The following is a 21274-nucleotide window of genomic DNA, read 5'->3' as shown; positions in this document are numbered from 1 at the left end:
GGAACAAAGGCTAACGGAGGCTGGCATTTGTCTCGGGTCATCAGAATAATTTAGGAGAGCCAGGATGCCAACACAGGTCTGAATTAAAAACTCATTGCCTTTTCTTGTGGATCTTCCTTTTCGGGCAGCGATTTTCTGAAGTGGGACCTAGGAACCGTCCAGGGGAGAGAGGAACAGACAGTGGTCAAGAGACTCCATGAAACACAGAAGGCAGGCGATAGGTATTTTTAGGTCTATGTAAGGTGGTATTTTTTTTCTTTAATTTGACAGAGATTATAAGTAGACAGAGAGGCAGGCAGAGAGAGAGGAAGGGAAGCAGGCGCCCTGCTGAGCAGAGAGCCTGATGCAGAGCTCGATCCCAGCACCCTGGGATCATGAATTGAGCCGAAAGCAGAGGCTTTAACCCAGTGAGCTGCCCAGGCGCCCAAGGTGGTATTTCTTTTTAAAAGACTGGAACAGTATGCTTTATTAGCATTTGACCCCAACATCAGTGGGGCTGCCTCACCGGCTCTGTAGGCCAGCCGGTCCCATGTCCCGAGTGGGAGAGCCGGTGCTCTTAAGACTGGGACGTCTCTAATTAGGAGGCATAACTGTGACATCACTCCCCCATTCCCATCACACAGACCAGGCCCCGTGGGTCCAAGGCACAAGCATTATGTAATGTGAATATTTCCAGAACACGCATTTAAACACTGTTCCTGGAGAGACATCAGAGATGGAAGATAACACTAGCAACAGAAGCCCAAGGAAACTTCGAGGCTGGCCTTTCTCCTCTGCTTGGTCTGAATTTCCATCAGCCGCATCACAGGGCTGAGAGGCAGCAGGCAGAGCCCTTGTAACCTGAGCCCACAGGGAACAGCCTTAAACGTTTCCAGGTTTGCGGAAACAATGCATGAATTCTAAGACCAATAAGTTAATGTGTGGATTGTTCATTGTGTAGAATCTGGCACACAGGAAGGTCCGTGTTAGCTACCATTGTCATAGACCAGAGCCATAAACGGAAGGACTGATGGAAAGGACACACTGGTGAGAACACAAGAATTTCCCACTTTCCTAGGAAGAGACTGCTCTGTAGCCATGGTAACAAGCAGCTACCGAGCCAGGGGTAAACCCGTTAAATGGGTCCAAGACAGCTTGCCCCAGGGAACATTTTTGACAGGCCAACGAAGGACTCCCCTCAGCTTCTGAGGACTCAGCCGGTCAGGAGGGGTTCACTCTGATGAGCACACCTGTGCATGCCACGCAGTCTTACCTGAGGAACTGCAGGTCACAACTCCCCACAGAGACTCACCCATCCCTGAACTCCATGCTTCCCCCAAACCCCAGCCTACGGAAGATCAGCCTGCGCTTCTCTGAGACCGTGGTAGACCAGTTCTGCAGGACGCTAAGCATTTCATTCGTTTATGTCGAGAGAGTGATGCTCACACCACCCTTTGCCTTTCAGATTGTGCTTTAATTTTTTCTAACACCAACAGGCTTGTATCAGCCACATCTGGGGGCCTCTCTTAGGACCTAAGTCCTCCCACTCTTCCCCTGGATCATATCCCCACTGCTCAAGGTCATGAGGTGCTTATTCCCTAAATGCGCCCAGTGCTTATTTTATTTGGTTTTCTTCACATGCCTGAGGTAGGACAGACATGTCATAGACACTGAGATCCTAGGGTCGGAACATCAAAGCCTATGTTGGAGGCAAATGCAATAAGTGAATTACATGGGACATATGAGAATGGTCACCAGTGAGGGTTTCGTGAGAACCGGAACTCGTATTCCATTTCTGAGAGGGAGCTCCTGGGTACAGCTTGCCCCAGAAGACTGCTTTTATGTTCCTCCATCAGAGCGCGTGTGTGCGTGTCGGTGGGGGGGCAGTTCTTGTTTTCAGTTTTTCCACCAGTACCGGTCATCTTCATCGGTAGAATACCAGCTGTCACCAATTATCATCTGTGGCTTTTGTCGTTGGACCTCCTCTAGCAGCTTCCTTGTTTGAGTGGGATATTGCCATTTCCACAACCTGGGGAGGCAGAAAGGGGACACGTTACTCTGGGGATTTGCTTCTGACTGCTTCTCCTTTCCTTAAAAGTCCTGAAAACCCCACCAAGTATTTGAAGACTCTTCTCGTACTCTTCTTTTTTTGTTTTTTTAAAGATTTATTTGACAGACAGAGATCACAAACAGGCAGAGAGGCAGGCAGGGAGAGAGGAGGAAGCAGGCTCCTGGCCGAGCAGAGAGCCCGATACGGGGCTCCATCCCAGGACCCTGGGGTCATGACCTGAGCAGAAGGTAGAGGCTTTAACCCACTGAACGCCCCAGGCACCCCTCTTCTCATACTCTTGAGGCGCTCCATAGAAGAATAGATCCCTGCATGTGCAGGTGTGCTGGGATGTATTTGTGCTGCACCAAGCTTCTGTAAGCATCAGCCCCTCACCATGGTCCCCAGAGACAGGCACGATCACTCACCCATCCGTGAACTCCTTCCTGAGAACCTGCTTTGTGCCGGGTCCTGTGACAGGGTGTGGAGGCAGGGTGGTGAGTAAGGCTAAGTGCCTGCCCTCGCGAAGCATGTGTGGTGGGCAGGAGAAGGAGGTATTCAGTAGGTACACAGCGTCGTCTCCGTCTTACAGACAGGGAAATTGGCTCCCAGAGGGTCCCTGAGTAAAATCCAGGTCTGACTCTTCAACTGCCGAGTCCCATGATCACGGGCTCAGTTTGCCCAAAGCTACACTGCTTTGTGAGTCATTGATACAAATATGCTCTCTTTCGGCCCAGTCTCCTGCTTTTGCAGCCTATTTGCTGAGATGTCACTGGGAGTTCCCCTGCCCACACCGAGGTCTCGGAGTCTGCAGAGCTCTGTCTGTCTTCCAGTCCGTCCTGGCCCTCACATCCCCCACTACAACCACCCTGTTACGTCCATACACTGACACTGACCGCTGTAGGACCCCAGCCACCGTCTGCTCTTGAAACCAACAGAGATCAGCCAGCCTCCGCAGGCTGTCTGTCCTAACCGTTTTTCAGTGGGTGGTTGGGCGGCCATCTCCACCATCTGTCCTCATGACTTTTCATATTCCCAGCTGACACTCTGTGCCCATCACACAACGACTCCCTACCCCCCTTCCCCAGCCCCTGGCGCCACCGCTGACCATTGGTCTCTATGACTTTGCCTGCTCTGGGGACCTCACTCAAGTAGGACCCTGCACTATCCTCTTCCTGCATCTGACTACTTCACTGAGCATAATAACAGGGAGGTTTGTCCCTGTTACAACAGGTGTCAGGATGTCCTTTGGTTTTATGCTGAGAGACTGTCCACTGTGTGGACAGATCACGCTTCATTCACCCATTCGCCAGACAGCAGACACCTGGGTTCCTTCCACCTCTGGACATCTGTGAATGATGCTGTTGTAAACGCGGGTGAACAAGTAATTCTTCTAGATCCTGGTTTCAGTCCTGTTGGGGGTGCGCTCAGAATTGCTGGGTCATACAGAAATTCTACTTCTGAAGGATAAACATCTTATTTGCATGTTGTCTCTCTGTTCTTCCTCAGACCTTCCAGAAGTAAGGCCCGTGATATCAGGCACCTTGCCTCTGTCTCTACCCCTGTATCCCCAGGACGGTGCCTGGAGCACAGTGGGTGCTTACTGGTTGAACAAGGATCTGGTTGTCGAGCCTCAGGATAAGGGGTTCCTCCCCTGACCAGCATACCTGCAGCAGAAGGGGGTGTGTGTCTTGGAAGATAATTGCCAGGGACTCACCCGATTATCTGTAGGTTGCATGTGGGCTGCGCGAGGGCCAGACACAGCGTTGTCATTCCTTCAGGGCTGAGATCGTTCCGCATCAGATTCAAGCTGGTCAGGCACTGGCTGCCGAGGACGGCCGTGGCAAGGGCCTCGCAGCAACCAGAAGTCAGTCCACACGCTTCCAACCTGCAGGGCCAACACGCCAAGAAATGCCTCCAAAGTTCAGTGACTGACCCTTCAACCCATTGGACTTCCAGGACAATGTTTAAGATGGGGGTGGTGGTGGGCTCTACCCCTGGCGTTTCTGGTCCCGCAGTTCTGGGGGAGGAACCTGGACATTTCCATTTCTGACGATTCCCAGGCAATGATGCTACCTACCACAGCTGCTGGTTTTCCTGTTAAGAGGCGCTGGGTGACTTAATGACAGTTGTGTAAAGAATGCAAAATGTCAGGCGAGAGTGCTTGCAACCAGGAAACAAAACAAGAAACACAGAGAAAGACTTGCTGAGAACCTGCACTTCACCCGGAACTGGAGAGACAAGAAGGAAGCCAGATGAACGGGGCAAGAAGTAGTTATAGGGGTGGGGAATTGCTGGCCCTTGTAGGAGGGAAACTGGGACACATCTGAGCCACGGACAGTGAACCACAGGGGAGATGGCCACAGGGGAGCCAGAGGTTCCCTGTGCGAGAGGAGGCTGGACATTTTAGGTCCCATTAAGGATTTAGGATTTTATCCTAGGAGCCGCCAATGGCTGGACAGCTTCGTGAGATGTAGTAACTGGATGGCAGCTGTGTTCTCCTGTGTTGGAGATGCGTGTCCAGGTACTCAGAGGGGGACAACAAGCTATGATACGGTTTACCAGGTGGAGTGAAACACTGGCCATCATTGAAACTGGGCAGTGAGAAAGCAGGTTTTTAATGTCCCAATCATTCTAGACTTTGTGTGTTTGGGATGTTCCTTGATAGGGTAAGAAGTTGTGGGGTGTGCTCGCATAGTTTTAACTGCCTATAGTTGGATGGTGAGGTAGGTTTGGATAAAGCTTACTGTTATTGGTTTTGCTTCTAAAATACTATCGAAACCTCCGTGAAAACGGGAAGTATCTACGAGGCAGACTGTGGAAAGAGGCAAGGGGAGGGAATTCCGTGAGCGCACAAGGCACAGCATGGATCCCCCACGGGAGTGAGGTTAAGCTGAAAGGGGTAGGGATCCTTCCCTCATTGTTTCAGAAAGAAGGGAGCATAGGGACAGATATCAAGTGGTTTCATGGTGGAACATCCAGGGCTTTCCCCGGAAATGGCTTTATGTTGATGCAAAGGGGTCGAGCTTGTTTCTTGAGCAGCCGCAGAACGCGGCAGAACGCGGCTGGTTCCGACGGGATGGTGAGAGTGGGGACACCACCTCGTTCAGCAACAGCGTGCTCAGCTCCCCCTTCCCCCTCCCCAGCCCTCACACCGGGGGCCCGGGACCTCAGGCCGCACTCACCCCAGCCTCCACACAGAAGCCCTCCAGTGCCTCAGCCCCTCGCACAGCGCCATGATGCCGTCATCTCCCAGGGCATTCACAGCCAGATCCAGGCTCTTCAAGTGTTTGTTCCTCGTGATCACGCAGGACAGCTTCTTGCAGCAGGTGGCCGTGAGGTGACACTTAACCATCCTGCAAGAGGAGAACCCGTGTCCTTTGAGGAGCGTGCTAGAGGGGGGTGGTGCCCAGAAGCCTCGGCGGAGTTCTCCTCGACTCCTTCCACACCGGGAACCTTTCTGTCCGTCCCTGGGAATGGCTCAGTCTGGGCAGCATCCGGGGCTCAGGTGAGGAGGGCTGGTAGTGGCGGGCGGGGAGCTCACGGGATGGGGCTGGAGGGATCTTTGGAAGAAGAAGAGAGCCTGCCAGAGGGTGCTTCCCGCCTGCAGGTGGGATACAGATTCTCCCTGGTGGATGGAGAGAAAGAGACAGGGAAAAACACAAGTGAGGAGAAGCTGGGAGAGTCCCTGAGAGGGTGAGAAACCAGGACAGATGACAGAAGGTACCGAAATGCTAGATGGGGTTGGGGTCCAAATGGAGAGGGGTTTTGTGCTTCTGTTCCCAGGATGAATGGGGAAGATGAGGACGGAGAAGGCCTCTAGCGGATGACTCATCTGCGTAGATGATGGAAACAGCTCCTCGGTCTCCTGTCTTCATCTAAGAATAGAACCATTCCCTGGGGATGAGAGCGCCCAGCTTCACGAAGCGTCCACACTGAGAGTGAGCAGGAGCTCAGCTGCCAGGGCTCACACCTGCCCACCAGGTGGAGTGGCCAAGCCTCAGATGCTAGCGAGGTTCGGCGATGATAGTGAGGACACGACCCCCAGCACGTAACTGTGACCCCAAAGAAGCGGCACCTCCAAGTGATTAAGCTTTAGTGTCTATACCATGCCAGAGTAGAGCTTGAGATGACGGGTTTGTGAACACAAACGTAGGAATGGACGCTTGGGTGGGGAGCACTCAGATCTGTGGGCTACGATCTCTATCCGGTTTCTTTCTTTTGTTTATTATTGGAGAAGGAGAGATATTAAAATGGTCCTACTTTTTGGTTCACTGATTTTACCTTTGTCACTGAGAAGACGATACTACCAAGGACACAAAGATTTAGAAGGCACGCATGACTAAAACATTGGGCAGAAGCCCAGTGTCCAGCTTTGGGGGATTTTTAAAGTTATGATGCATCATTAAGGGGAATTCCATACCTTACCTAGTTTAGGATTATGGTCTGCAGATCCTCAAGTGAGACCAGAAGGCCAGGTTTTGGCTCCTAAGGGACTTCTGGTCTCCCCTGGAAATGGCTGGTAGGGGGACTACGTGAGTCTAGACACGTGAAATGTTGAAAGCGCTGGGCCTGCCATGTGGCAAGAACCCTCTCAGCGGTAACTTCTGGGATCCTTTCTTTGTAATGATTGTGCCTCCAGGAGGAATTTGCCGAAGTATTAACAACATTAACTGCTCAGTTGTTAGCCTGGGGATGTATTTCTGCTCATCAAGGACTTTTAACTTTCCTGTAGTCTGTTTAAGGACAGAGTACTCTTATTGAAGAGAAACATTTTAATAAAAGGTAAAGAAATTGAAGCCCTGGAGGGAGAAGGTGTTGAGAGCGAGCCCTCCCTCTCTACCCTACATACAGAATGAACAGCTGAAGAGTCACTTAGGGCAAGCAGAGGTCTTGTGAGGGGTGAGCGGGTTTTGGAAATCGAGGGTGATGTAAGCTCCAAAAATGGTATCATGGGGCTCCTGTCCGGACTCCTTCCCATGTCCTTCCCACACTCACTGTGGCAGACCTGGGAAAACAGGAGCATCCGTTGACCCAAGTAGACCCAATTACCAAGAACTAAGTTTTGGTACCAGTCTTCCCACTCATGTCTCTGGACTTGCTAGGAACCCCAGGCCCCAATATTGGAGAGCTGACCCCCCAACCACTATTGAAACTTACTCCAGGTCCTGGAGGTGACAAGATGGTTCCATCAGGACCTCACAGAGAAGGTTCATCCCATCATCTTCCACAGGGTTCATGCTGAGGCTCAGATGTGTCAGACGTTTGTTGCCCATAAGGGCGAACGCAAGAAAGCCACAGCCGGCGACATCCAGGTTGCACTCATTTAGTCTGTAGGACACACACAAGGGAAAGAGGAAGGTCATACCCATGACTTGGCGTCACCTTGGGTAAGTCACTTCTGTTGGCCTCAGCTTCCTCCTCCTTTAAGAGGGAATTATGTAAGGGAGCACTTAAGGAGGTTTCAGCTTGGGTGACAGGATGACCATCAAGTGCTTGGCAAAGTCTGGCCAAATGCACGCACCAGATGTTCAAGATCCTCTTTTTAATTTTCCTTCGTACTTGATGTGTCACTTTCCTATGACCACCGTAACGAATTACCATGAACTTAGTGGCTTAAAACACACATCCATCTTGGGGGGCACCTGGGTGGCTCAGTGGGTTAAAGCCTCTGCTTTCGGCTCAGGTCATGATCCCAGGGTCCTGGGATCGAGCCCCACATCAGGCTCTCTGCTCAGCGGGGAGCCTGCTTCCTCCTCTCTCTCTGCCTGCCTCTCTGCCTACTTGTGATCTCTGTCTGTCAAATAAATAAATAAAATATTAAAAAAAAAACCACACACACCCATCTTGTAGTTCTAGAGTTTAGTGGATTTTTACTGAGGCAAAAATCAAGGTGTCAGTAGGGCTGTGTTCCTTCTGGAGACTCCAAAGAATTGGTTTTCTTGGCTTTTTATAGGGATGCTCAAATCTTTGGTTCCTGGTCTTCAGTCAGCATCCCCTGTTACTGTATCTCCTCTCCACTTCTCCTTCCCCTCATAACAACCCCTTCGAGGACATTAGGGCTACTCAGATAATCCAAGATAATTTCCCATCTCAAAGCCCTTAATTTGATCACACCTGCAAAATTTCTTTTACCACGTGAGTTTACATATTTACAGGGACCAGGACATGGACTTTTTTAGGGTAGGGGGTCACTCTTCTGTCTACCAACCTCAGTATCTCTCCATAACTTACTCACCGAGGAACCTTGGAGCCCACAAGGTAGACAAGCACATTCAAGTTATATTCTTTAACAGAATTTACGGCCACAGATAGACCATTAGCCTATGTTGATTTTTTAAATTACAGCATTATTGGTGAGCTAACTGGTCAGTGGGGGTGAAATGGCAAAAAGGGAAGGGATCCCAGCAAGGTAAGCTGATGTGTGGAACAGGTGTGACACTGGTCTCTTGTTCTCACCAGCAGACCAAAGATGTGGGCTGGAAGAGGACCCTGGCCACGGGGTGGCAGCTGTTAAAGCATTTAGGGAGACTGCTTGCTGTCCACTACCTAGAGGACATGGCCTCCCCTAGCTGTGCGTGTGGTATTGTCTGGAGTGCTGGGACACCACCTCTGTGGCTGCCGACCCTGGGTCACCAATACCATCATCTGAAAATCTCAGTTATCAGCTTCCCCTCCCAGAACCTAAGCTCTGTGAACCCAGGGACCGCACTGGTCCTCCCCGCATCACCAACAACTGAGAATGTTCGCTGGTCTCCTGTGCTTAATGGTGTTAGTCCTCATTATTCATGGGATGTGCATTTGCACGTTTGTGTGCTTGCTAAGATTTGTTCACTGCAGCCTGAATCCGTCCCCAGGACCCTTCACGGACGCACGTGTGTGTGCACAGCAGAGCAATATTCAAGCCGCCCGACGTACACGCTCACCACGGAGGGTGAACTCGTTTCAAATTCGTTGTCAACAGAGCTCCTTTCCATGATCCAGTTAGTGCCAAGTTTTTTGCGTTTTTGTGGATTTTTGTTGGTGATTTGGTTGTTTATGTTGTGGCGCTCACCGGCTGGACTGAAGTCCAGCCCTGCATTCCCGCGCGCGCGTGCGCAGCTGTGCTGGTGTCTGGAGTACGCGCTTCGTAGAGGAGCTTTGTTCCACCGGAAGTTATGGCGCTGTAGGCCCGGAGCGCCACGAGAACAAATCAGCGATACGCATTCAATAAGGGGTCTTCAAACAGAAACACACAAAGCAAGGTTAGGCGCCGGTTCATTGATGAAAATGAGACTGGAGGCTCTCAGGAACCTAGTCCTGTGCTCCCCTGCGAGCGCTGGTGACTTAGTAGACCTGAACTACAGGAAAGACTGAGAACCGCCTGGATTTGGATAAACGAGGACTTCCCAAGGCAGGAAAACAGGCAGACGTGGGCGTCTCCATGCACGGAGGGAATCGGCAGGACGGGACGCTGCCGTCATCTGTCCCCTTCACTGTGTAACCATGCTCCCATGGCTCTGAGCTTGGCTGGGGGACATGCTGTTTGTGAAAAGGCAATGCCGTCCCCCCAGGAAAGCGAGCTGGACTCACATCAGCCTCTGTAGCCCGCAGCTGGGCAGCTTTATGGCGCGACACAACAGATTCACGCCTTCGCGCCCCAGGCTGTTGCTTGACAGGCACAGGTGCGTCAAACTCTGGTTGCTGATGAGGGCGGAGGCCAGGTCCCGGCAGTCGGCAGCTGTGAGGCCACAGTTCCCCAGTCTGCAAGGAGAGAGCCGGGGGTGGGGAGCATGAGGTCTGTTCTGAAGGTTCCCTCCCTCCCTCCCAAGGAAGGGACAGAAATGCCAGCCCGTGGCTGACCATGCCCTCAAAGACATATGGTGATGTCACACTGTGTCTTGGATTTAACTTGCAAACCCAACCCTGATGTTCTGGGTGGCCTGGGTGACGAGATCTGCCATCACCCACAACGGGAAACACATGGACGAGGTCAGCCTGCTCCCCCTCCAGGTGTCTTTGCTCTTCACATGTGCCATGAGGTGTTGCTAAGAAGAGGGACCCCTTATTTAGAAGGTGACCTTCCCAGTCCATCTGTGTCTCAGAGCTCAGTACACAATAACACTTAAAAACGAGAAGTTCGTTGTACTTCTCTCATGGGATTGTGTCAAAGTTAAATGAACTAACACATCTAAAGTGCTTAAAATCATGTAAAAACAAGCATTTACTCCATATTACCGAGAGCGGCTTATTTGGATGAAGAACTACTGGCTGGCTTGGATTAGAAGGGGGTCAGGATATGTAGGCCTGAAACACGTCACTTTGGCATAAGGATGATCTTGAGCTGAGAGCAGCTGAGAAAAAGCAGACACAGGAAGGGCTCTGTGTTCTCCCCCATCTGCCTAAAACAGGGCATGGATTTCTCTTGTACATGTGTCCCTCCTCTTTGGTACCAGCAAGAGAATAACCCTTGCACCAGAGATGGACAGGACATGGAGAAGAGTCACCATATAACCCTTACCATTAGTTCCTTCTCATACACTAGTCACCTACCCACAATTTATCAGCCCCTAAAAGCCCCAAACACCTTTTGTCTAGTCACTTCTCTGTAATTTAGTGTAACTTTGGTAAAATGACATAGAAGCTTGAGTCTAACCACTTCTTTGGGTTTCTCACATCTTTTCTGTGACGCCTCCTTGCCCATTAAAAAAAAGTAGTACCAATAAAATATGTGTGCCCTTTCTCTTGTCAGTCATGAGTTTAATTTGCAGGCCTCAGACACTAAGCGTAAGAGGATAGAGGGAACGTCTAACCCCTACAGACTGAGGGAGAGAAGATATGTTGCTTCTAAGGTGATCCTTTCCCCCTCAGGACTTTATAAGGTAATTGGTATCATTTTGTTTTTAATTTTTTCTAGGACTTTAGACTCAAACTCCCCATGAAAGCAGGATGTTATTGACATGACATGCTTTGGGAGAGGTGTGGGAAACAACTTTGCCCAGACTGTAGGTCAAGGGGAGATTTCCTAGCCTTAGTGTCAAACCAGAGCTCGGGTTATAGTTTTGCTTTTTATTCCCTATGTGGCCCTAGACAAGAGATGTCCCTTCTTCTGGATTCTATTTTCCTTATCAGCCAATGGGGTGGAAATACTTCCTAGCCAGCAGGCTGTGAGGATGGCATTCATGGGACGAGAACACTGAGCACACAGCCTGGTGTTCTAGGACCTCATGGATGGCAACTCCAACCTCAGGCCAAGACTGGGATTTTGGTGCTGGTGAAACTTTCCAGTATGTAACACAGCAGTACTAACTATGAGCGCAATGCCGTATGTTAGATCCCAGATCTTACGTGTCTTTTAACAGTACATCTGTACCCTTTAACCAACTCCTCCCCATTTCTCCCCTCAACTGCCAGCCCCTGGCAGCCAACATTCTTCTCTCTGGTTCCACACCTTTGGCTTCTGCCCTAGACTTTTGTATTGTTCAGAGTTTGGTAGCAAAAACCAGATGTTATTTACTGAATTTTTAAATACCTCAATATCAGGGCACTCCCATGGGGTCAGAACTCCCATTGTAACCCTTGGCTTAGGCACCCACTAATTCCTCTCCCTCCTCCCCCACCACGTGGGCCGTGTCAGTTAAGAGAAAGGATCCCTGCCGGAAAGAAATGCGACTCACATCAGCTTCTGCAGAGTGCACTGCGAGGCTGTCAAGGACTCACAGAGAGCCTTTACACCCTGGGTCGCCAACTTATTTCCTACCAGGCTGAGAGATTTTAGGCTGATGGATGTAATAAGGATCTGGGAGATCACCAGGCAACAGGCGGGAGTTAGTCCACAGTGATCCAACCTGCAGATATAAACAACGGGAAAAACATTCTCATTTCTCCTCCCAAAGCAAATTTCCTTGTGCGCCAGCTACTCTGGCCATGTTGCTGATTTTTGGACACGGTTTGCTCTAGGCTCAGGGTCTAAGCACCTGCTGTTCCTCATGTTTGAACTGCCCCTCCTCATCCCCAACCCTTCATCTTTATGTGGTTCGGTTTTTCATTCAGTGTCACCTCTACTGAGTCAGCCAGTAGAGGGCCAGCTCAGGGTCTAAGCACCTGCTGTTCCTTGTGTTTGAACTGCCCCTCCTCATCCCCAACCCCTCATCTTTATGTGGTTTGGTTTTTCATTCAGTGTCACCTCTACTGAGTCAGCCAGTCTTACTTAACTGTGCTAGCCCACCCCACCTCACCCAAAACCCCTCTCTCCAGCATTACTTCATGCATAGCAAGGATCGCCAATGTTTGCACTTAAAAAAAAAAAAACAAAACAAAACTGAAGTATATCTTACATGTAACATTGTATAAGTTTAAGGTATAAGCATGTTGATTTGAAACATTCATATACTGCAGTGTGATTGCTGTGGTATCAGCAGTGAGTACCTCCATCAGGCCACATAATTCTTTTCATGGTGGAAATAATTAAGACCTAGTCTCTTAGCAAGATTTATGTTGATAATACAATGTCATTGTCTGTTAAACTGTGCGCTAGGTCTCCAGGACCTGTTCACCTACTAGTTGCAAGTTTGTATCTTTCAACAACATATTTCTACTTTCTACCCTCCCCTCCTCCCCAGAGTGGCTGATAAACACCATTTTACTCTGTTTTTAGGAGTTCCGCTTATTTAAGATTCGATACGTGAAATCATAGGGTGTCTGTCTTTCTCTGACTTGTATCAGTTTGCATGATGTTCTCAAGGTTCCTGCGTGTTGTTGCTAATGGCAGGATTTCCTTCTTTCTCAGGACTGTTTGCACTTGTTTATGGTTTGTCTTCCTCTCTGGAATGGTGTCTCGATGACCCTAGCTTGGGATGGCAGACACACGTGGGGCAAAGCCAGACGCTCATCCATAGTTGCTCTGGGTCCATTAAAGCTCAAAACGGATCTTGTGTTTCTTGGTCTCGGCAGAAGCATACAGTACTAGCATCTTTAGACCAAGTTAATCTAATCAGCAAAACATGCCCAGGATCTACAAATCTGTGGTAACAGCTCCGAACTGAAAAGGACCAAAATGGCCCCGGACAGGTGAATGGCTGTGCTAACTGCGGTGTATCCGTCCTACTGAGTGGTACTCAGCCCTGAAAATGAGCATGCACTGACAGATGCAGCCGAGGGGCATCAGCTGATTGAAAAAGAGCCGATCTCGGGGGCAGGTGCCTGGGCAGCTCGGTCAGTTAAGCATCTGACTCTTGGTTTTGGCTCAAATCCTGATCTCAGGGTCATGAGATTGAGCCCCACATCAGGCTCCACACTAAGCATGGAGTCTGCTTAAGATTCTCTCCTTCTCCCTCCCCTAACCCCGCTCTTGCTCTAAAAAAATTTTTGTGTGTGTGTGTATATGTGTGTATATATGTATATGTGTGTGTATATATATACACACACATATATATAAAGAAAAAAATATATATTGTGTGTATATATACACACACACACATATATATATAAAGAAAAAAATATATGTGTGTGTATACACACACACACATATATATAAAGAAAAAAGCCCGTCAGGGGGCAGTGACATACTATAGGATTCTACTTAGAAAGCATTGTCCAAATGTCCAAAATTATGGAGATTGAAAACATCAGTTATTTTCAGGGATTAGGGATGGTGTGGCTGGAAAAGGGAACAGGGTGATGACCCCCGATCTTGGGTATGGTGTGGTTTTATAAGTCCCCACCTGTGACCAGCAGGCAGAGAAGGACCTCCATGTGATGGTCAGTGTCAGTGTCCTGAGTTTGATGTTGTGTCATAGTTACGTAAGGTACAACTCCGAGAGAAACTGCCAGGAGGGTTGCTATCACCTCATTTCTTATCTTTACGAAACACTGATGATCACAGCTTTGTAGTAAAGCTTGAAATCAGGCAATGTGATGCTTCCCGTTTTGGTTTTCTTTTTCAACATTTCCTTAGTGATTTGGGGTCTCTTCTGATTCCATACAAATTTTAGGATTGTTTGCTCCAGCTCTTTGAAAAATGCCAGTGGAATTTTGATTGTGTAGATTGCTCTAAGCAGTACAGACATTTTAGCAATGTTTATTCTTCTGATCCATGAGCATGGAATGGTTTTCCATCTTTTTGTGTCTTCTTCAATTTCTTTCATGAGTGTTCTGTAATTCCTCGAGTACAGATCCTTTACCTCTTTGGTTAGGTTTATTCCCAGGTATCTTATGGTTCTTGGTGCTACAGTAAATGGAATCGATTCTCTAATTTCCCTTTCTGTATTTTCATTGTTAGTGTATAAGAAAGCCACTGATTTCTGTACATTGACTTTGTATCCTGCCACATTACTGAATTGCTGTATAGTTCTAGTAGTTTGGGGGTGGAGTCTTTTGGGATTTCCATATAAAGTATCATGTCATCTGCGAAGAAGGAGTTTGACTTCTTCATTGCCAATATGGATATCTTTTATTTCTCTTTGTTGTCTGATTGCTGTTGCTAGGACTTCTAATACTATGTTGAACAAGAGTGGTGAGAGTGGGCATCCTTGTCATGTTCCTGATCTCAACGGGAAGGCTGTGAGCTTTTTTCCATTGAGGAAGATATTCGCTGTGGGTCTTTCATAGATGGATTTTATGAAGTGATGAATGTTCCCTCTATCCCTGTACTCTGAAGAGTTTTAATCTGTTTTAAAAGGTAACTGAGGGTGTCTGGGTGGCTCAGATGGTTAAGCATCTGCCTTCTGCTTAGGTCATGATCCTGGGGTCCTAGCATCAAGTCCCATATGTGGCTCCTCGATCAGCATGGACCTTGCTTCTCCGTCTGCCTCTGCTTCTCTCTCTCTCATGAATAAATAAAATATTTTTTTTCCTAAAGAGGTTGGAATCTTATTTTATTTTATTTATTTGACACAGAGAGATCACAAGTAGGCAGAGAGGCAGGCAGAGAGAGAGAGGGGGAAGCAGGTTCCCCGCTGAGCAGAGAGCCTGATGTGGGGCTTGATCCTAGGACCCTGAGATCACGACCCGAGCCGAATGCAGAGACTTTAACCCACTGAGCCACCCAGGCACCCCAAAATAAATAAAATTTTAAAAGGTAACTGAAAGTTACCTTTTCATCATAGTTAAATATGCATAATGAAGTTTACCACCTTGCCCATAGGTGCACAGAGGGGCACGTGAGGTCCGCCCATGGACGCCATCCACCACCACCATCTCCAGGCACCCTCTTTCTCTCTCATGGGTTTGCAGCTTGCTGTGAACATTTAGAAAGGAAAGCCAACAAGGGCAAAACCGAAAATGCAGCAGCCACGCCCAGAGCATACCTCAGCGACTCCAGCAAGCAGCTCGGGTGTCTCAGCGCTTGGCACGCCATCATCAGGTCGGCCTCCTTCAGGCGAGTGCTCTCCAAGTTCAGGTATTTCATGTTATGGTTGGTAATGAGAACCATCCAGAGATGACGAAGGCCCAGGGGAACCTGCGCATCTTTAAATCTACTCAAGAGAAAGCGGAAAATATGCACGAGATCCGGGTGACAGCCGTGTCCCAGTTTTCCTCTCACCATTTGCATTTATGTATTCTCAAAGATTTTAAAAATTGTGTAAGTGATCTTACACCCAGTGCGAGGCTCGAGCCCATAATCCCCAGATCAAGAGTTGCACGCTCTACCCACTGAGCTGGCCAGGTGACCCACGCTTACTTAATTTAAAGCAACAAATTCATGAGCATGTGTGAGGCATCAGGTTCTGGAAACAGTGTCAAGGGACGCTGATACCCCAAGATCTCAACAAGGAGCTGAAGGAGAGAGTTACACTGATGAGTGAAATACACTCAGTCCATTGAGAATGGAGCTCCAGGGGCGTCTGGTTGGCTCAGTCAGAAGAAAAGGCAACTCTTGATCTTGGGGTTGTGAGTTCAAGCCCCGTGCTGGGTATAGAGATTGTTTAAAAATAAAATCTTAAAAAAAGAAGAGAGACTAGTAGAACTATAAACAGATATGGTCAAGTTCAGGCTGAAGAGAAAGGTCAAATATCAGACGAGCGTGTATATTGTGACACCATTTGGATTTAAAAAAGTCATTTGCCAATATATACATATAGTTGCATGGGAATTTTAGGAGTTGTTAATAAGGGAGGTAGGAAGTTGAAGAGGACTTCTTCTGGAAACCCCTGTAACATCCAAATCTTGTTACCACACGTGATGGGTTACTGCTGAGTTACAAATACACACATGATGGGTTACTGTGTTACAGATAGAGGGATGACACAGACTTGGGCTCATCACTGCTTGGCAAGAGCTAAGAGCAGGGGTTCCCAGGGGCAACGCTGCAGAACCTTTGTCTGTGGCAGAACTAGCACTTCATCTCCTACTCCAGGAGCCTGGGGAGTACCCTGAGGTCTACCACAGATCCAGGACCTTACCAGGGGTTCAAATATTTGTTACCTTATTAATGAACATAAAAGCATTAAGAACTGATTTAAAGCCTCCCTCAAGTCAAGTACTTTGGTCTTGCAGTGGCCTCATGCTCCAGCAATTTGCCTACAAGGAGCTCCCCATACCTTTGTCCCTACTAATGAACTCCTATTCATCCTTCAATACCCAGAGTGAATGAGCTTGCCTCCATAATCCCTTCACAGGGTCTTTAATTTCTCCCCATTTTGTGCCTCTGGGAGCTTGGCTCCTGTATCTTCCACAACAGCTATCCCCTCTGATTATATTCTTAAATGGATCTTTTCTGGTAGGTGGAAAAGAGAGCAGTGACATAGCCACACCAAGGGACATGGACATGTGGGGGGTGCCAGGCAGCCTTACATCAGATTCTGTATTTTACATGTTGGCTGCCTCAGCTTGATGCACAAGGTCTTCATGGCCTGTTCATTCAGGACGCTGCCGCTCAGGTCGAGTTCCCGCAGGCTTGGGTGGGTGCTGAGCACGATGCAGAGACTTTCCCAGCACTCAGCAACAAGGGTCTTGGCTGGCATCCTACAACAGAGAAAGAAATAGACACTGGCTTCCACAGGATGGGATTTAACACGAGCAACTGCCCCAGTGGTGTCAGAGGAGAAGAACCAGTGTATGACGGCAGGACGTGCATGGCTTCAGAGGTGCTCAGGTCAACTTAGTGGCGCCGCCTTGTGTTTTCATCACCTGCTCTCACACCCACCCCGCCCCCTGAACATTTTAATACCCCAGGGGGGGGGACACACGAAGACAACATGGAGTCGCCAGCCCCTGAACTGGGTTTGCCCTTAGATTCTGGCTCCCCCTTGAATGGAAAAGGGCGCAGCCACTGTGGAAATCAGTATGGAACTGCCTCAAAAAAGCAAAAATAAAGCTACCCTATGATCTAGGAATCACATCTGTAGGAAAGAACTGAAATCAGGATCTGTGCAGTATATCAACCCCGACAGCCGAGATTCGGAAACGAATGTCCGCTGACAGCTGACGGACGAGTGAAGAAAATGTCACCACACACACACCAGGGAATGGTACTCAGCTTTAAAAAAGAAGGAAATTGCAGGAGAAGGAATGAACCTAGAGTACGTTATGGTAAGTGAAATAAGCCAGTAACAGACAGACGCATCCGGTCTCACATGTTAACATTTAAAATAGCCAAACTCTCGGAAGCAGAGAGAGGATGGTGGTTGCCTGTGGCTGGGGGGTGGGGGGCGATGCTGGTAGAAGACTATGGAGTTTCGGTTACACGAGACAGAGGTCTATGAGGAGTAACTATGTGAGGTGGTGGGTATGGTAATTAGCCTAATCATGGTGATGATTTTCCAAATTGTACATCTTAAATAAGTACGATTTTCATTTGTCAATTGTACCTCCATGAAGATGGGAAGGAAGGGCTGTGCCTGGGCGGCTCAGTTGGTTAAGCATCTGCCTTCAGCTCAGGTCATGATCCTGAGGTCCTGGGACTGAGCCTGCTCTGTGGGGAGTCTCCTTCTCCCTCTCCCTTTGCCCCTTCCCTAATTTATTGCCCTCCCTAATAAATAAAATCTTTAAAAAAAAAAAAGAGGGCATGTGTGGTGGTGGGCACTGGGTATTCTACTCAACTAACGAGTTGTTGAACATGACATCAAACACCAAGGATGTATTACACGTTGGCTGATTGAGCATAATAAAACAATGAGGATAGGAAGAAAAAAAGACTAAATGGTAAAAAAAAAAAAAAAAGAATAAAATGAAAGACTCACCCTTGGGGAATGAGGGGCTGTGCATCGGAGAACTCATCCTTCGAGAGGCTCTGTGGGACTTCGATGTGGATTCTCTGCAAATACCGGCACCGCTGCAGACAGAAGGCGGACACCAGCACGTCCGTCCGGTGCCCTATCGGAAGCCAAACTTCCTGGAAGCTGTCCAATGCCAAGCGGACAAACTCCTCGTCCTGAGTCTCAAAAAGGCAGTGGAAGGCATCCAGCAAGTCCGGCGGGGTGCAGGTGCCTGGCTGTCGCCCCAGCAGAGAGATCCAGCTCAGAAGCCCCCGCTTCAGTGCCCGGGGGACACAGCACCCGAGCAGGACCTCCAGAGCCCCCGTCCCCTCTTTGCTCATGAGGCCGAACAAGAACCGCTTCATCTGGTGCAGGTGGGAGTCGGAGCCCGCTGGTCGGAGCGCCGCCAACCCCTGCATGAGCACAAGGCAGGGATGACTCCCTGTCTCCAGTCCTTCTAGAACGTAGTGCAGGGCAGCACAAAACTCCTGCAGGCTGATGTGCAGGAAGGAATAGCAGCACCTCTCCTGGCGGCCGTCCTGGAGGAGGAGGTCTGTGTGAAGCAGAGCAGAGAGCTCAGACTCCCGCAGTCCATGGGCACGGAGGTCATCCGCATAGAACACAAACTTCCTGTGCCACACGCCTTGCACAGCCAGGAGGCACAGGCTCCTCAAGACGGCAGTCTCATCCTGGCTGAGACGGCGCCGGGAGGCGTCTCGCGGGCCGAGCTGGTGGAACACGAACGTAGTGTACAAGCCTGTGAGAGTGTGGCAGGGAGGGGAAAGGCGTTCTCCACACGCCTCCTGTAGGTTCAAAGCCTCACAGATGAGTGACCCCAAGACGGGGACTTGGCACGCGTCCAGCAGCGAGCGGCTGTCGGCCACGGCACGCAAGGCTTGTGTTTTCTGATGCTCGTTTTTCATGTGCCGAAGGAGCAGCTGGACCCTCTTCTCCACGGAGATGCCCCCCACGAGCAGGTAACAGGGCGACGTGAGCATGGATTTGAGCTTCTCTATGCCCGTGTCTCTGACGGTGATCATCAGCGAGGACTCCGGGAGCAGCACTTTCTTTAGCAGACTACACATTAGAACAGACGGGGGGCGCTTGACTGCCCAGTCTTCACAGAGACTTGCATCGTCATCTTGCAAGGCGAAGTGCAGGTCATCAAAACCGTCAACAATAAACAAGAGCCTTTCTGGTTGGGACATGATCTCCATCATTGGAACTGGGGAGTCTGGCCACTCTCCAGAAATTAACTCTGCAAAGCTGCCCTCCCTCATGCACTGCATGTCTCTGGCACGGAGGAAGAAGACGTAGGAGAACCTGACCTGGTAGAGTTCACCCTGCGCCCAGCACTGCAGGACCCTTTGGGCCAAAGCGGATTTCCCGATTCCTGATTTTCCGTGCAAAACCACAGTGCGGGGCTGGAAGCCCGTCTGGTCTGGATTGAAAGCTCCCAGCAACATTTGCATTTCTGGACAGTCAGAGGCAAGGTGTTCAAAACCATGGAATTCATCCGACTTTGCAGCAAATTTTGTCATCACGTAGCCCTTGTAGTCCCTTGTCTTATCTCCACGGCCCAAGTTGGACAGGGGAAGGGAGAACAAAAACAGGAAACAACATTTGAAGAAAGTCTGGAATTTAGGGAAAAAGAAAAACCAAAACAAACCTCCAAACCCCGGACCTAGAATCAGTGGCCCTAAGTGAGACATGGTTCTTGTGTTCCTTCCTACTGAGGACAAGCTCCGTCCCTCAAAGACCACTTCCGCAAAGCTTAGGAACATCCTACAAACTCGCTCTATCTGTCCCCTTTGATTGTTCTTTTCAGCACTTAATACCTGTTACATCACGTCTTTGTTGGCTTCCTGTCCTTGTCCCCTCAGTAGACCCCGTGCAGGGACTTAATTATTTACTGTTGCATCTTCATTATTCATGAGGATGCCTGGCACCCTGTGGACACTAAGTATTTGTTAAAGGAATGAGCCTTGCCCAACAGTCCTACATGGTCTCTGAAGGACAGAGAGGCTTGGAGGAGCGGAGGATGTGTGCGCCGTGGCCTGAGTTCAAGGCTTGTGAGACAGGTGTGCATCTCCAGCAGCTCTGGACTCCCATGGAGAACCCCCTCCATGCGGGGGTCCAGCTCTGCACAAAAGGTCAATCATGGCCCTTGAAGTGAGACAGATCCTGTTTGAAATTCTACATTCTGCTGTATGCTGTCAGTTTCTGAGCCTCAGTTTCCCCATCTCTGAGAGGAGATTAACATCCTCTTAAAGTGTTGCAGTGAATATTTAAGAGAGAATGTGCCTTCAAAAATTTATTAGTCCAGGGCTTAGCAAAAATGACCAGTGGCCACTACTGTCATTACAAACCATAAATCCTTCACATTATCTGGTTTTATTTTTATCCCAGCACTTTCCCTAAATGGCAACTTTGATGCATCTTGTTGTCTAGCACCTAGACTGTGAAAGAACTTTACCTCCATACTTCTGGCCTCTTCAACGGTCTCTGCCATCTGCTAGGTACTCAGTAACACGAGGGAAACCCCTCCAATCCTGGGTCTTTACATTTGCCAGTAATACTATTATCTTCTAAAAAAAAAAAAAAAGGCAGCACGACTCTCTCTGTACGGGTGTATAAGGCAATGACTATCTCTACATAAAATCTCTACAGAGAAGTTCTACATCTTAAACTTCATTATTCCGTATCAGGGACAGGTATTCAGGGACTGTATTAAAACCACAGGAAGCAGGGCACCTGGGTGGCTCAGTGGGTTAAGCTTCTGCCTTCGGTTCAGGTCATAATCCCAGGGTCCTGGGATTGAGTCCCACATCGGGATCTCTGCTCAGTGGGAAGCCTTCGTCTCCCTCTCTCTCTGCTTGCCTCTCTGCCTACTTGTGATCTCTCTCTTAAATAAATAAATAAAATCTTAAAAAATTGTTTTTAAACGGATGAGCTTTTTGGTACATCAATTTCCAAAAAAAAAAAAAAAAAAAAGAATCGAGTAATATTACTTAGGAGAGCCTGCTGTCACCTCCTTGACGGGTCAGCTACAAATTCATAGAATCATGGCACC

At 49.0% G+C, this 21274-nt stretch overlaps 1 protein-coding gene across 1 annotated transcript in view; it reads right to left on the bottom strand.

Moving 5' to 3' along the window:
- Positions 1-1541: 1541 nt before the first annotated feature.
- The window catches only part of NLRP5 (NLR family pyrin domain containing 5), a 31982-nt gene continuing 12249 nt past the window's right edge, over positions 1542-21274 (bottom strand). The window contains exons 3-11 of the mRNA XM_059383419.1: positions 18187-19835; positions 16799-16969; positions 15313-15480; positions 11683-11853; positions 9599-9769; positions 7187-7357; positions 5212-5382; positions 3744-3914; positions 1542-2008 (exon numbers count right to left, since the gene is read on the bottom strand). Of these exons, the coding sequence (XP_059239402.1) occupies positions 1876-2008; positions 3744-3914; positions 5212-5382; positions 7187-7357; positions 9599-9769; positions 11683-11853; positions 15313-15480; positions 16799-16969; positions 18187-19835 (2976 nt within the window). The 3' untranslated portion in view covers positions 1542-1875. The remainder of the gene's footprint in view (positions 2009-3743; positions 3915-5211; positions 5383-7186; positions 7358-9598; positions 9770-11682; positions 11854-15312; positions 15481-16798; positions 16970-18186; positions 19836-21274) is intronic.

The sequence above is a fragment of the Mustela nigripes genome, chromosome 17 (genome assembly GCF_022355385.1).
Source record: "Mustela nigripes isolate SB6536 chromosome 17, MUSNIG.SB6536, whole genome shotgun sequence".
Classification (NCBI taxonomy): domain Eukaryota; kingdom Metazoa; phylum Chordata; class Mammalia; order Carnivora; family Mustelidae; genus Mustela; species Mustela nigripes.
The sequence above is the reverse complement of the archived record's forward strand: the minus strand, read 5'-3'. Positions and strand labels throughout refer to the sequence as shown.